General features: G+C 50.7%; 1 protein-coding gene across 6 annotated transcripts in view; it reads right to left on the bottom strand.

Moving 5' to 3' along the window:
- Positions 1-13,002, bottom strand: part of ABTB3 (ankyrin repeat and BTB domain containing 3) — a 192,916-nt gene extending 179,914 nt beyond the window's left edge. For 4 of the 6 annotated variants that reach the window (XM_052789751.1, XM_052789753.1, XM_052789752.1 and 1 more), the window contains exon 1: positions 11,850-13,002. In XM_052789751.1, coding sequence (XP_052645711.1) covers positions 11,850-12,828 — 979 coding nt within the window. In that variant the 5' untranslated portion in view covers positions 12,829-13,002. The remainder of the gene's footprint in view (positions 1-11,849) is intronic. The other 2 variants (XM_052789749.1, XM_052789750.1) reach the window with 2 other exon arrangements.
- Positions 13,003-16,787: the final 3,785 nt, after the last annotated feature.

The raw sequence follows: 16,787 nt of genomic DNA, 5'->3' as shown, positions 1-16,787 counted from the left end.
TCGGTCCTGTGGCTCTTACTCACTCACAGGACTACTGAAAGGAATGAAGTTTATTCGTGTGAACAATACTGCAGGAAGGAACCTCTGTTTGCAGAGCGCCCAGTCAGCAGCAATGGTTCTGCAGCGCAGAGAAAGGCCAGGAACACCCGCCACGTCTTGTGCAATGCCTGGGAAGGCTGTCCAAGAGAAGCTTGGGCTAAAATATGAAACAGTACTTCCTCTGCAATTATTAATATAAAACAGAATATTAATATAATCTTTAGAAACAGTCTCCTTCATGTGCATAACCCCAGCACATTGTTTCCCAGTCACTCCCTGCAGTATTCAGCTCCACAAACCCCCAGTACATTGCAAAAAGGAAAGGGCTCTTCAGAGTTATTTTAAATTTACTCTCTTTCGGTTTCATTTAATCTTCTTGCATCCTGGCTGTCTGCAAAAAAATTAGGCGGCTGATCAGTTCCCGCTTTGCCTCTCACTCTCTTGCACAGTGCAATCCCAGCTTCCCCTGGGTGCCTTCCTTCTGGACCAAATAACGCCACTCCAGTTGACTATCGCCGTACCAAAATATTCCCCTTGGGCCCCCCGACTTTCATTATCTTTTCTGCTATTTGCTCTATTCTTTCTCTTTCTGGAAATGAGGCTACTGAAACTGAACTAATTACTCCAGGGTCAGAGGATGTTTTATGGGGGTGCTGAATTGTTCTCATTTTTCCTTATGCCACAGCCAACACTCATGTGTTTAAATATCGACAACTATTTCAGTCTATCAGTGCAATGCCAGCAGCACTGCGAGCCTTCACGGGGAACAAGATCAGAACTTGTCCCTGTGATGCTCCTCAAGCCACAGTCAAGGGGAGAAGTAAACTAAGAAGTCCTCGTTTTCTCAACATCTCTTCCCTTAAACGCTGTCCTTACCCCCCAAAATGGATGTTTTCCCAGGGGCGCATCCAACTCGAGACCCTACCAGACCACAAACGGTGTGAATCCCACCCCTAAAGACCCCAGTGTGCCCACAACACTTTCTCACTCCAGCCAGGGATGTCTCAGCAGCACTGTCGGGAGTATGCAACACGGATTGCACAAGCTGCCCGTGGGCCTCGCAGCTCCTTTCGACAGTACAGGTCTAACTCTGCTCAGCAACTAGCTTTGTAGCCAGTTTTGTAGTTTGGGTGTGTTTGCACTGTTTGCATGAGAAGCAGCTATTAAGCAGGCAGCAGCATTCCAGGTAAACTCCCAGGGAGTCCCAAAGCATAGCCCTAGGTTGGGCAAATCACAGCCATCTAATCTCCAGGTGACAAAGGCAGGGGTAAGGGTGGTAGGGTCCCTTCCAAACGAAAACCCTGCCACGGCTGCGCCTCCTCGCTCGGAATGAAAGAGGAGTCACCCACGATAGCGGCCAACGCCTGAGCATCCAGTGCCAGCCCAAAACCTTAGAAAACGCTTTGTGACTCACCAGCTCCAGCCTCACACCGACACAGTCTGTAATTAAAGGTGTCTCGATAGAACCTCACCAGCCCTGATAAGGCGGTGTTTTCCCACCCATCTGATAACTGACGAGTCTCTCCACAAGCCCAAGCTCCGTCTTGAGCCCTTCTCTCCCCGTGACACCCCTGGTCAACGGAGAGGAGGCAGAGCCAGCAGACATCAGCATCCCCATCTGCTATGGCGGTTTGATGGCTCTCATCACCACAGGTCTCCTTATAAAACCTGCCAATTATCCCACGCATACGCAGTTTCTATGTGCTGAAGAGAGGTGACAGCCCATATCTTTCCTGAAAATCAATTAGATTATCTGTATGCTTAAGGGGGAATAAGCTTTGGCTAGGGTATCTTTCTCTCGTTGTATTTAATCTTGCTTTAGAAGCATTCAGCCACCACAGTTTAACTGCTGATGTATGTCAGACAGCGTCGCCGACTTACCTACCTTGGCTCCCAGCTTTCAGCTGCAAGAACATTGCTACATAAGTTCAGCAACCTTTGCATTAGACAGGTGTTTATCTCATTCCTACATTTAAACCTGTAAAATAGTTGAAATTACTCCTGCTTGTCTTACCCGTGGTTCACCAAACATACTCTTTAAGATGGAAGGCAAGGCATCACATGCATTCACACAGGTGGGAATTTTTCATTAAAAATAGTCTGCACGTTGCTGGTGTCTACCCCTGCATTCACTCAGCTCGCAAACTGTTTTCACTATCTGATGCACAAGGCAATTTTTTTGTGAGCACGGTGGCATAATGAAGAACTATTTAATAGGTAAAGCACAATAACAAAGCAGCAGCAGGTCCTAACTACTGAGAGACGGCTTGTTTGGGGTTGGAGGTTTTTTCCATGTTAAAGGAATTGCATATTTTGAAACACCTCCTCCTTACTGAGAGCATGCCAGATAATTAAACTGAAACTCTTATTTTAAAAATCTAATTTACTTTTGAAAACATACGCTTCTGGACTATTTTTAGGATTTTTCTTATGTGGGCCAGCGAAAATAGGCTAGCCAGTTAGCATGAGGGCTTACAGGCTGCACTGAGGGGTCTTTAAGCTGAACGCCATGAATCAGTAAAACAATGAAAAGAAAAAAAACTTTCAACTTAGGAATAAATACCTGCAGTGAGGTACTGATACTGACCTCTAGTTTTGAAAAAGCTTATTTTTAGCAAAACTAAATCTGGGCCTACAGCTTTGACTGAGGAGTTTCTTTAATTTGTTGCCAAATGCGAGAGCTCGTCCTGGTGTTTGACGGGCTGCCCTTGCCACCAAAATCAGTGGGAATGTTGCCCAAGCAAGGACTACAGGATTGGGTTTAGCAATACATTTGGAACACCTTGTATCATACATCGCTCCACACAAAAGGTACACTAGAGAAGTGAAATAACATCAGTACCACAAGGATAATTTTTCTGAAGTATTGAGTTTTGCGACCCTTATTTTATAAACATCACAGCATCAGAGGTACCTGCATCTAGCTCCTAGCAATTTTGTTCACTATACTGCAACCCAGAGCAAAATAATCTACCTACCCAGACTTCCAGTGAATGATTCAGTGAAACTAACTTTTGTGATATGCTGGCATGCAAAAAAAAATGCCCCTGTATTACAAAAAAATCTTCTCAGCATCCTCCACAAAAAGCCTCTCAGTGGGTACCCAAAATGACTCCAACCCCTGCAATCTCTCTCCTTTCTGTTGGCAGCACTTCCCACCAAAGGGCTGGGAGTCCAGCATCAGTCCCAGGGCAGCTGGCCCACCTCGCCGGTGGCAGCTTCCCTTGCTACCGGCTACGTCCTCTGCTTTCAGGTGACAGAGAAGCGAAGGTTCTTCTCCTGGGGTGAAGGACCTGCAGCCTGGGGAGTGGATACAGCCCACAGCCCCACAACCTCTATTTTTCCAAATCCCCGCTGGATAACATCCCGGAGAGGGGCTTGCAAGGCTCGCTCAGCCCTCTGCAAGGAAAAAATGACCTTCCCCAACTTTAGCTCCTCGTTCACAGCCAAACACAATATATTAGCAAAGGCACTACAGCCCAGCAGTGTTTATCCAAGACTACCATGGGGCCACAGAAACTGCGAAACGCTGCAGGATGCAAAGTTTCCTCCAATAATCTGACTGCCTTGAAAATGCAAATGCATTCACCATACCTCTGCTGCAACCCCAGCCCTGTTCAATTCCCCCACCTGGGAGCAATATTTCATAGCAGTGCAATTTAAAAGCAGGGTGTTTTTATTAATTTTAAAGCCTCAGACTCTCACAGGTCCAGGTGCTACTCCACAGCACTCGAGGACAGAAATCCGGTCCTTGAAGAGGCCTCTTCTCTAATCTTCTCGGGGGTTCCTGTTCGCCTGCTCACTCACGAGCCTGTCCCAGGACCTTAACAGCCGTGTGAAGCCCACGAGCTGTTCACATGAGCAAGATCTATCCACGTAAGGGCTCTGGGAGCACACTGCAAATTTGCTGACCCAAAGGTATTACCCATCCCTCCCAGCTCGGCTGCAACGCCTCCATGCACTTCTATCTCCTGGTGAGCATCCCGCCTCCCACGCATCCCGCAGCACTGATCCCTCCCTGCACTTTCGCTTTCAGCTGCCTTACAACACCGCGGAAAAAGAGCTTATACCCATCTCTTGTGCTTCCACGTATCTTTTGAAAGATCCCAGTATCAACATCCATTACTGCCTTAAGCGCAACGGTAGGAAAAGCCCCGTCCCCAAGCGTCACGCCAGCAAAGTTCCCACCAAGCGGATCTGTTATGCTCACGGACAGTCAGCCACGCACCACCACGCACGTAGATTTACACCAGGTCTGCGTGACAGCCGCCCAGACCACAATCTTTCAACAAGTAGGATGCCACTTAACACAGTGCTTTTAAATGGCCTGGAACCGACCAGGGTGAACAAGTCCTTCCTCACCTCTGCCAGCTCAGTTCAGCAGGGGCATAATCACCTGTCCTGAGGACTGTTGGTACGAGTGGTCTAATTTTCTCCCTGTTCCCTATTACCAATCTGGTATCGTTTAAATCAAGTCAAAGCCGATTTTTTTTCCCTATCAGTGATGAGCCAAGAGAAACCCTGTGGTAAAATGCAAGTGTCCCAAGCACCTCCTCAGGCCCCAAGCTGGTCCATGTATTTACCACAGGACACCAACAGCCCTCTTACAGTACCATATTATAAAACTGCCTGGAACAATTGTTTCCAGGAACAATTACACCAAAAAAAGGTACTGCTTACTATGAACTGAGTGTAGGAATCAAGGAAGAGAATAAAATACCATCAAGATGACAGGCACCACTTGAACGGAGCCCAAGAAAATGGTCTCGTCCCATAAGCCACGGTGTGCAACTTCTTCCTCACCCACAAACTGCCATGGTAAGGGAGTGTGATGATTCAAAAGCATCCATTCAGTGTAACAGGTTAAATTAATTAAAATAACCGAGACAAGCCTCTGCAGCCTCAGCAAGGCATCGGCATAAGTGCCTGTGCCCCATCCATGCTGCTGAACTGATCCACATCGACAACGTCTCCTTGTTCTTCAGCTGCTCCCAGAAACATTACCCCTCACTCCTGCTATCAAAACGAGCCTACAGCTGCCTTCTTACCCACTCATTTCACCTGATCAGTGGCCTCCTCTCTTCTGTTTTTACAGGAGAGAGATGTAGCTTTATGGAAAAGGATGACTGACCACCAGATTATATCTCCTCACAGCCTACAACAGCAGGATTGCTGTATTACCTTCTGGGAAAATGGGAAGCTTACGTGCTGACAGACAAATGTGGCCACGCTGAGCCCACTGATAGAAACCCTTTGTTGTAGGAAATCCCTGAAAGCGAGGACAGATCAAGAGCCACATTTGGCTGGCACAGTCCTCTAAAGTCTGTGTTTTTTTTCAGGCTGTCCAACTGAACACCTCTGGCAAAGTAACCAGAGGTTAAGCTGGCCACAAAAGCTCTGGGAAAATTTTGACTCCATCTGTATGTCCTTTAAAATCTTTAAAATACTTAGCAGGTACATAACAATTATAATTACAGATTTATATGGAGCTGGTGCAGTTAAGTTGCTTTTGGTCAGGAAGAAAACAAGGACAAGAGCAGAGGAAGAAAAAAGTCCCTAATTTTCCTTACACCTTACTGAAGCCTCCTATGCCTGGGGCAAAGGAAAACACCCTGCAGACAGAGCCACGGGTGGGAGCGCTGGGACAGAGGGACTGGCAGGACGGCACCACTGCCAGGGCTGAACGACAGCCCAGCCTGGGAGACTGAGAGAGGCAGCAGCAAAGTCTTGAAACTGGGAGGAGACTGGAAAAGCGAGCAGGCAATGATGCACGCCATGAAGACCATACAGGAGATTTGGGAGACGAAAGCATTGGAAAAAAAAATCAGCCCACGATGCCGAGCAGCTGCTCATTTCTCTGCCCAGCAGCTAATGCTAATAGTTCATGTTAAAGGAGATAACGGGAGCAGTCCTCCGTCCACCGGGCTCCAAGCATCTGCCTCGGCCCCTGCGAGCGCGCAGAAAGCCAACCTGCTCGGGGACGCAAACGGTGGCAGCGCTGCTGCTCCTCATCCCCGCAGCGAGAGCGCACGTCCTGGCGATGAACTCCCTCATCCATCCCCTCCTTGGTTTTTCTGTACAGCCTCTACTGGGCCAGCAGCAGAGCTATTTTGGGTGGAAGCTGCTAGTTTCGGTGAGGCGTCTGAAAGGAGCCCCTGCTCTTTTTGCACTACGTGTTGGCCAGAGGAAATCACTCCGGGCGGATGATTTAATTCCCGGCACCCACACGTTCCAGGAAACTGCTCTCTTCTCTGGTGTCATCTAATGGAGCACGGCTTTCTCCTTTCACACCTTCACTGGGGGTAAGGTGGGGGGAAGACCATAAAGCTTTCCTCTAACTTCTGAGAGAGGAGAACTTGGTCCCTGTCCAGGACAAGGGAGAAAAGGCTCAGGCTGCAGGTGTCCCCAGCCGGTGCACCACTGGGTATTTACCCCAGACAACGTGGAAGATTTCTGACTGATAACCAACAGCTTGGTTTGATACGCACTGCACAAACGCCAACACGTTAACCATGCTGCCTTTTTCACTCAAAGTAACTTTGGGCAGCTACGGAAGAGAGATCACCTGCTGTAGCATTAGGGAAAGGCGCAAAGTTGTCCCTAATGCTCACCTGCACCTTGTGTCAGCTCACAGGAGGGTTGAAAGACTACATGAAGCCTGTTGGCGTTCAGCAAAAAAGTCAGGAACCCAATATACTGCTATAATTATGCTGTTATTCCCCTAACATGCTCCCTGTATATACAATCGTATTTCCCAATCATCCTTCCAAAGCCTCGTTTACATCAGGAACTAAGCGGTATAGCTGCACCCCTAAAACTCCCTAGCGTGGCCATGGCTGTAACTGCTATTAAGGTACTTTCCAACATGACAAAGGGAATAATCATATTGGCAAACATCAGCTTTATGATTATTCTGGTATTTCTGGGATTTTTTTTTTCATTATACTCATAACTGAAACAAATTATATGAATAAAAATGTCCAGGGGGAAACAAACCTTCATCAGCCAGCCAGTCAAACCACAACCTTCTACTGGGTCTCTACTTCCCAGACCCACCATTGCTCTTTCTCAACCCTCACAAGGCAATGGAGGTCTGCAACCTGCACACACACGTGGAGCGTCCATCTGTCCCACTCCTGCCAACACCAGGTATTGAAGCAACCCACCCCATTCCAGGGAAGGAGCACGGTTTCCCCATTGCCATCCCAGCTCCCACCAGCCACGATCAAGCACAACCTTCTGCCTTTTGGGCAGGCGACTCTCCCTCCCATTCAGAGAGGGGACAAATTCACAACTTGTTCAGAGAGGCTGTGGAATTTTGCTTGGGAGGTTGTCAGGTAAGAGAATTGGGCAAAAATACACATCATTTGTTGCACCGGTACTCATGTCAACCTCCAGGCAAGGGACTCAAGCGCCCAGGAGCAGATGGGAAAAAACCTAACAGCAAAGACCTCCAAGTATAACATACAGGTGCAACTTCAAACTGTAATTTGAAATTTTTTTTTACTAGTGAAAAATACGATTGAAATATAATGGGGGCGGGGAAAGGATGTTCTTGAAACTGCAGTTAAAAAAAGCCCAGGAAAAAGGCATGAAATTCCATTTTGTGCCCAAATATTCCTCGATCATCCTAGCTGAAATAAGTTTTAGATTGATTTTTATGTTGCTCCTAAAGCTGTAACAGCATCTTGAATGGTTCAATTCCCATAGAAAGCAGAGAAGTAACAAACAGATAACAGTATGCTCGCCAGTAAAGGAAGGGTATGGGCTCTATATACACACATGTATATATACATATTTATCAGAACTTAAAAGCATTAACTGATTTGGTTAAGCTGTGCTAATATATTGGTAGTGCTCATTTGCTTGGAGTCCCTCTAGTTTGCCTGGATTAGGAGAAGAGGCTGAGGTTAAACTGAGGTTAGCTGACACGTGTCAGCCAAGCCTGACCTAATCCTGGGTTTCTTCCTAGTTGTTGTGTCTTCCTCTCTAAATAATATTAAGAACAGGAAGAAACCACAGGGACACAGTTGGGTTCCAAATAACTATTTTTAGTAGCTGCACACAAATAGACAAGGCAGAGTTGTGCACGCCGGCTGCTCCGCAGAAACCTCCTCTCCACGATCCCCGGCTCCCTGGCTGTCTCCCTCGTGGCCTCTGCCCTTCCCACCGTGAGTCCTGCCACGTAAGATAAGGAGACCCCCCCCCCAGACTGAAACAGGAAAAACCCATTTCCTAAACTCTTGATTAATCTAAGTGTTGTCCAATTCCTCCACCTGGTAAAAGAGAACCTTTATAATACAGCATAGGTGACTTTGAGCTCCTTGGACCTGCCATCCAGGCATCCCCTGTGAAAATGGAATACGTGGACTTAATCCTATGATTTGCGCTGGATCCAAGACCTGGGGAAACTTCCCAGTCATCTCAAAGCAGCTCTCAGATCTGGCCTAAAAGTAGGGGTTTGATGAGCAATAAAGAAACGAAAATAATATCACTTAAACCACAGAGGTGCCAGCTTTTACTGCCTTTCATTGAGTACACAATATTTTGCTCCCACTATTTCAAGGGAAATAACACTCGGTGCAACTGTTATAGGATGTAAAATGTGTACTGTGCTGTTCAGACGGAGCTCGTAATTGAAACATTTGAGCGCCAATGAAATCCCAAACGTAAAGTTTTTAATTTTCATTCAACCATGACATTAAAATTCTGGTTGTGCGGGGGGGGGGGGGGGGGGGGAATTGACTACCTCAGAGTGCTTTTAAGGTCTGTTCTTTCTGATATAGTAACTGGGATAAGCTCAGCCAAGATGCCAGCAGCTGCTGGCATACTCCAGCAACTTGCTCCCGACGCCACTGCCTGCTGCTCCTTTGTCATCCCTATCCCTGTCCCACACAAGGGGTTATTAAAAGGCTTATCAAGGAGATGTGCGTTGCAGGCAGCAGGCCACGAAGGACTGCCACCGCCTTCATCCACATGCCTTCAACCCCGCACGACGAATGAGCGGGCACCTGTTGGAGAGCGGGGCTCCTGTCGAGGCAGCTCTCCGAGTTCGGGCCAGACGTACCCGAGACAAGCCCAGCAGGCTGAAGCGCCCACCGAAAGAACCGGCTCAGACACCTTTTGTCTGAAGGCACATGACCATCATTTATAGGAAGGAGAAGGTTATCTTGCAATACTGATCTTATTCAGCAGCTTCCAAGATGACTGGGTATGACACCAGGCTAAAAAAACCTCAGCTGAAACCACTAAACGCTCTGCACAGCTGACGGAGAAGCCCTGAAAGGCTGGTTTGTGTCTTGCAGATCCTCAGACCATCTTCCCCAACACTCGTGTTCACAAACGATATTAGAGCAAACTCGGACTACATCACGCACAAACTCATGTTCCTCGCATACTTGCATCCCATGATCTTCACGGGTTGCCTGTTTCACTGTCCAGATAGAATTTAAGGTGTTGAATTTAGCCTGGAAAATTTTTAAAGGTGTGGCATTTTGCCTGCCAGAGAGACACCATCTCTCACCCCCAAAAAACTGCCTGCAGTTGAGGTACTGCTAGGGGGTCTGCTTTTGCACTGCTTTCCTTTCTCTCTGCTTCACTCAAATCATATTGCCATGGTACCTCCAGAAAGGACCCCGCCACCGCTGCTCATCCACATCTGATGGACCAAACCCTCCGATTTCAGTGCCTGTGTGTCCACGTGCCACCCAGCTGGGGAATGGCACCCCTATTTATCAAAACTCCAGACTACAAGACCTGTCTCTTCTCCTGGAGTAGTGCAGAGAGATGTGAGGAGAAGTCTGCTACCTATTAAGTTGCTTTATCACAGTGTTCCAAGCACTGAGTGCAGAGGAAGGATGAACTTGTGGTTATGCCACTACATAGAGACGTAGCTTCCAGCAGTCCTAGCCTACCACAGATTGCCCAAATAGTTTCGAGCACGTCAAATAATCTCTCACATCAGATCTCCCCACCTTTTAAGTGCCTGAGAAGGAAACATTTGCAACCAACCATGGAGCACTCAGACATCAAAATGGTGAGGACTATATAAACAGATACATATCTCACTGGTGAAGAAACAGGCTGATGTGTTTAATGGTTTATAATGGCTGTTTTAGTTGCCATGAAAGTACTTAAGAGCATGCAACGCGTCCAGGGATTAAATCTAAATAAACGTAAACAGCAATAAAAAATGGCTTTTATTACAAGAAGGCCTGACTCTTGTTTGCACCTGTAACTCTGAATATATATAACAGGATGCCAAACTACGTATTACAAGATGCTAAAAAGCAAACCAACATTACAGTCGTTTGTATAGAAAGCATAATGACACAGGGAGAGAGGCAAAACAAAATGGACAACTTGCTAGGGTCTGATTCGAACATCTTAGAAAAATGCCATTTGCTCGAGTCAGGAGTGAGCTACCAAGGAGATTTGCGCCAGGTAAAGCTATAACAAAATGGAGACGAACACTCTGAATCATGTCCCTGGAAAGGAGATAAATGAGGGTCAGAATGAAGTTCATTTAAATCCCCCAAGCTGATACAGAGGGAGTTAGGAGAGAGCCGCAAAACAAAATGAAAGGCTCAGTAGGAGCCTGCACAGCCAGTGCTGCAATGTCAGAAACGCAACACAGTGCCATCTGAAACCTACAGGCACAGTACCAGGACTCGAGGAAAAAAACAACGGTGGCACTCCTGGGGAAGACATGCCTGCCTGCAACAGCGCTAGAATAAAGCGCAAGGGTCCTGCAACACATGCCCCGACAGCAGATGCATTTCGAGGGGAGATTCAGCGGAGCCTCTGGGGAGGACATCCATGGCTGGAGCAAAACCGCCAGAGGAACAGAACGGAGCCGCATCTATTTACACCGGGGAGGAGGATTTGCCCCTTTCTTTTGCTCCTGCTTGGCATCCTCCTTTGGGTCTCTTATGGGAGAGAAGGTGTCTTAACACAATAGATAATTAGCTGTAATGCATCCTCTGTGGCTATAACAACTTAACAGAGCTTATCTGTAGACCTGATCTAGGCTTCCAGTTATCCTTGTTCTCCCAGTTCCCCCCCCCACCCCCCCAATATTTGCATCTCAGCTTGACAGGTATTTTGTATGTAAGCTTAATAAAAGTGTTCGCATGTGCCTGTGCACGCTTAGAAGAAGGCAGGAGAAAACCACCCGATTGCAACTCCGACTCCCCGAGACGCGGCTTGTTCCATTTTCCCTTCCCTGGCAAACAGAGGGAGCTGAAAGAAGAAACGTCAACTTTGGGATCCTGCTGTACTCATTAAAAATATTGGACTCTTCGTTTAAAAAAGCAAGGAAGAAAAAAAAATAACAATCCCCAGGAAGTTGATGCATCACCGTGTTGCATCTGTGTCAAGCTCTGGGTAAACAAGCAGCAACATGAATGAAATCTGTCCAGAAAGACTGCATTTCAGCGCCAACCACGCAATCTCTGGCCAAACCACTGCATATGTAACAAAGTTTGCTCTCGCTTGCGAGCGCTTCAGCTGCGCTTCTGCCATTTCCTGTGGAAAACTGAAGCTCTGAACGCCGTCTATCACCCAGCCCTCGCCGACACCCCTGCACCCCCCCAGGGCAGAGCCAGCCGGGGATGCTCGGCAGCTCCCTCCCCGCTCTCCGGGCCGGGCACCGCCGGGAAGGGGCAAACCCCCGCCCCTGCCCCCTCCTCCCTCCCCGGCGGCAGGTGCCGCGGCCCGGCCGGCGCCCGGGGGGAAGGACGGACGGCCGGACGGACGGGGGGGGGGGGGTCCCCGCCCCGGCGCAACAGGTGGTCAGCGGCCGTACTCACCGCTGGCGTTCTTGCCGCAGATGAGGTGCTGGTAGGGCTGGAGCAAACCCCAGAGCTCGGGGTCGTTGTTGACCGTCTGCTCCAACGCCTCCAGAGTGAAGCGGGGCGCCTCGCCGCCTTCCTTCTCCTTCTCGGCCGGGCCGGCGGCGGCGGTCGGGGGGCGGCCGGGCGGCGGGAGCGGGGCGGCGGGGCCGGCCAGCACCCGGGCGTGGATGTCGCGGAAAAGGCTCTCGGTGCCGGCGGTGAGGTAGATGGCGGCGTGCTCGTGGATGCGCAGGGCCACGCGGCTGTCCACCATCCAGCGGTAGAACTTGCCCACGGAGAAGGCCAGCCCGCAGCGTGCCGATTTGCCGCGGCTGAAGCGGTCGCCGCCGCTGCCGCTCATGTTGTAGAGGGAGAGGGCGCCGAGGGCGGCCGCCGTGCAGCGGGCCGCCAGCGTCCAGCCCAGGACGATCTCCATGGCGCTCCTCACCTCGTGCTTGGTGCACTTGGCGAAGCGGAGGCTCAGCCGCTGCGCTTCCCGGGCGATGCGCACCAGCGCCCGGCTCACCAGCGTCGAGAGCCGCGCCGCCGCATCCCGGCTCCCGGGGCTGGCGGCGGCGGCGGTGCCGACGGTGCCCGGCGCCCGCGGCTCCCGGCGCGGCGGCGGCGGCGGCAACAGCAGCGCCTCCACCTCTTCCAGGCTCCAGGGGACCTCCTCAAGGTCGGGCAGGAGCCGGGAGCACTGCTGCCCCGCGCAGTCCAGCACCTCGGAGTCTTCCGCTAGGACGGTGTTGACGGTGTCGAAGCTGTTGTGCCGACTGTGCATGGAGTCAGTTAGGTGCGGCCAGCAGCTTCCTCCATAGGGGTACGCGGGGTGCGAATCCGAGCAGCACAGCGACAAGTTGGAGGAGCGCACCGAGTCCGCCGCGCCACCATACCCGGAGTCCAGCGTCAGGTCTTCCAGCGTCCTCACCGCCGTCTTACCTCTCCGGGCCATCGCTGCACTTCATGCTGCACCCGCGGGACCCGGGCGGGGGGAGGGAGAGAACAGCGAGGGGGCGCGGCGAGACCCGCCGGCCGCAGACTGCTGCTGCTGCCGCCGCCGCCGCCGCCCCGCTCCGCCAGACGCCAGCGAAGCGGCGGTGCTGCCCGCGGCGGTGCTGCCCGCGGCCGCGCTCCCGGTCCGGCTCCGGCTCCTGCACTGCGCCGCGCCGCCGGCCCGACACCGCACCGCAGCGCAGGCCAGGCGGCGCGGGGAGGGAGGGAGGGAAGGGCGGGGCTATGCAAAGCACCTCCGTCTCGCGTCCAATGGAGCTGCGCGGGAGGGGCGGAGATATGCAAAGCGCCGCGGCCGGCGGCCAATGGGGCGGCGCTCTGCGACTGGCGGCACCGCCCCTCCCTCGCCTCCGCGGGGCGCGGAGCGCAGCACCGCACCGCGCAGCCGAGGGGCGGGAGGGGGGAGCGGTCCCGCCCCGCGCTGCTCCGCGGCCGCCGTTCCGGCCTGTCCCGGTCCCGCGGGGTCGCGTCCCGTGTCCCCCCGCCCCGGGCGGGACCCCGCCGTCCGGTCCCGAAGGCGCGGATTTTGCGCGCTGCAAGACGAAGACGCGTTAATCCGGCGCTGGCCCAGCGGTACCGCTGGCGGGCGGGTGCGGGGCGAGGCTCGGGGAGGAGTGGGGCCTACCGTGTCCCCTGTCCCTCCCGGCTGAGGAACGGCAAGGTGTGAAGGCTGTCTCTGTGACATCCGCCACCAGTGTTCCATGCACTGGAGTCCCGCTCCGGCCCTCACTGGTTTCTTTGCACCAGCGGTTTCCTGATGTTGCTGTAAACAGATGAGAGAGAGCGCAGGCACACACACAAAGAGCATGAGGCAGTCAAGATGTTTTTGAAACCGAGCAGAAACTGCCACCCAAGAATACGAGGCATCACTCGAGTCAGGAAGAGCAGCTTCCAAATGATTAAAACAAGTACAATAAAGCCCTCGGACGTTCTTGAAATTAACACCCTAACTATCACGAAGGCTTTGCCAAGCAAGACTGGTATTGGGCTTACGGTGCGTTTCCTATGCACATTAAGATTTCTTGTGCGATATACAGACAATTTATCCCCAACTAATGTATTTTAATCTTACATTGCTAGGCTTTAGCATTATTAGGAGTTGCCCGGCTAATATCCCAGGCAACAGGCTGAGAATGTATGTGCTTGTGCGTTCTGGTTTTGAAGAAATGTTATATCCTTTTAAGTGTAAAATACCAGCAAAATTCTATCCCTTTAAGGATAAAAGCCTAGCAAACACATTTCTCTATCATGCCAACAGAGGCGGCCAAAATTCTTGAGCAGACAAGGCGAGTCATGTAAGAGATTTCCCTGTCCAAGCGAGCGAAGCCTGGCGATCCTTCAACATAAACTTCCTACAGGAAAGGCACGAACGCAACTACAGGTAGGATCATTTGTCAAACAGGTTGGGGAAAACTATGACACCACTGAAAACACGGAGAGGGGGTTGCCTTCCAAATGAAGTCAAGTGCTGTCAGAAACTGGTTTCTCAGCATAGCCTTGATCCATCCACAAGTCGCACTATGCACAACAGGTTTCCACAGAAATCCTAAACGCCACCATATCCTGATAAAAAATAGCAGAGCTGAGGACAGGAGGAACCTGAACTAGAGCCACTGTCATGCTGCAAGTAAGAAGGTGAGGGCACGCTGCCGGCAGGAGCTAGTCTTTGGGCGGGGGGATCATCAAAAATGAGAGCGTATCTTGAGAGCAAAATCCTATGGACTTTGTGGCGATCCAGCTGTACGTCTCACAACAGAGCCCTCTGGTGTCTTCAGCACTTCAGTGCAGAGGCTGTTTGAAATTCACATTTCCATTTGGTATAAGGAAGGCACCACTAGGACTGAACTCCTCGGGACAGTTATTTTTCTAACAAACTCCATTCACCTAACTCTGTCTCTACGCTTTCACAAAGTGCCACAACTGCTTGCGCTGAGCACAGGTGACAGCAGGTCAAACTCAGGGAAAGTCCAAGTTTGGGAGGTTTTCTAGTAAACGGTTTGTTGGGCTTCACGGAGACACAAGGTGGGCGTCCAGGGAGGATGGAACAAGTGAACTGGGTGGTTCATTCACCAGCCTTTGTAAAAAATGGTGCTTCAGAGGTCAACACCAGCCTTAGGTGTTACATCATTTCTAGGCTACAGCATTAATCATGGATTGAGATGAACAGGAGAAATGAGAAGTGGACGGTTCTCTCAGGCTGCGCACAGACTCAGGCATTCATATTGCTGACTCAGAGCTCAGAGCCAGTTTGTACTTCAAAAGGGGGGGGGGGGTAATTCGGAAAGCAAAATCTTGGGCCTTACTAGAGATTTTGCAGTCATGATGAGATGTGCATCACTTCACACATGGCCATTTGATTCCCAGTCACGGTGCCAGTTCGGAAGACGTTGCGACACTTAGACACACCAAAGGCATGTCAGCAGCACCGGGCTGGTTTAAACTTTCGAAAGTGGCAGCGAGAGCTTTTGACTCATTTCTTCAGAAGACTAATTACCTTCTCATTGAAAGGGCTGGAAGTTCAAATCAGTACAGAATGGCCATTCTGGATCTCCGGTGATCTTTCTGCACCTGAAGGATCTTGCCTGTCCAGGTGCAGGTATCCCGGCTGTTGCATCCCAAAGCAAGCTTCAGTGTGATTTGGAAGGACATCTGAAAGTTCTCCTGAGACAGGGTGACTTCGTTCTTGAAACCACCTGGGAAAAGTCAGGATCAAACAGCTCGGATGGAAACACACCCCTGCAACATGTCCGGTGCCTGCATGGGGTGAGCTCTGGCGACAGTCCTCAGCTTTAATCCAGAAAGGGTACCACACCTCCTCTGCCCTGGGCTGAAAGGCAGGTATCTGCAGCTGTACCCCACTCTGCAGGCCTTACAGCCGGGGTCATTTGCCTATTAGACAAAAACATCCACTGCAGAAAACAAAGTGCCTTTATATGTCAAAGGCTGGGGGGGGGGATGACAATTTTCAGCTTGTTGGAGACATGGACATCAATTTTCCTTACAGAGAATTCAGACAGGGCCTGATTAAGTACCATTCCAGGATGATAAGTGCCAGCAAAAACTCTGAAAGAGGGGAAATTGAACCACATTTTTAAAAGGTGCTCAGGGCAAATTTAAGTGAATGGGAAGTTGGCATTTGTATGGGGAGAGCAGTAAGTGCCGCAATTTGCAATTCTTTCCTTCCCCACCCAGTCAACTGCCTGCAAACGGCATCTTCTTGAGAGCTGTAGGGAAAAACATGACAGCAAACAGGCTGCGGGACAGAACAGGAATGTACCTAGGATCAGGCCACTCCGTGCAATTTCTGTATTCCAAATTCAATGTGCCCCACTGCAATAACAGCTCAGATCAAAAGCAGCATTTGCAGGATCTCCCAGTGCTATCTCCGACTGCTAGGAACAAGCAGTGAGCCTTATGAGGGCCTTGCTTATATTGCTGGGGAAGTTGGAGTGCTAATGTTTCTAATCACAGGGGGTTAATTTACAAAGCAATGCTGTAATCCTGTACCTGTAAAGCAGGTGTGAAATGCATGTCCCTGGCAGAGGAGCCTTTGGGGCTGCAGCATGTGTACAGTCTGCTGTGAAGAAGACGTCCATCAAAGAAGGAACCAACCGAGTGCTAGTATCAGGTAGCATCATCCCTGCAGGGCCACTGGGCCACTGCTGCCAACTGTTTAGACAAGCAGGCTCAGGAGATGACTCTGGTGTTGCTCTTCGAACACGTACAACACCGAAAGGAGTGGGGATGAGTGATGCAGTGAGGCCACCGGCTCACTAGCTGGAAGGGGGGCACTGGTGGTGCCTCCAGGAAGGACACACGACGGCCGGATGCCACACCACGTCTTTTTTTACCCGATCAGCCCCATCCTGCTGCTTTCAGCATCTAGCTGCATTAGGACCC

Source organism: Harpia harpyja, chromosome 6 (genome assembly GCF_026419915.1).
Source record: "Harpia harpyja isolate bHarHar1 chromosome 6, bHarHar1 primary haplotype, whole genome shotgun sequence".
Lineage (NCBI taxonomy): Eukaryota > Metazoa > Chordata > Aves > Accipitriformes > Accipitridae > Harpia > Harpia harpyja.
This window is presented reverse-complemented; position numbering and strand designations above follow the sequence as displayed.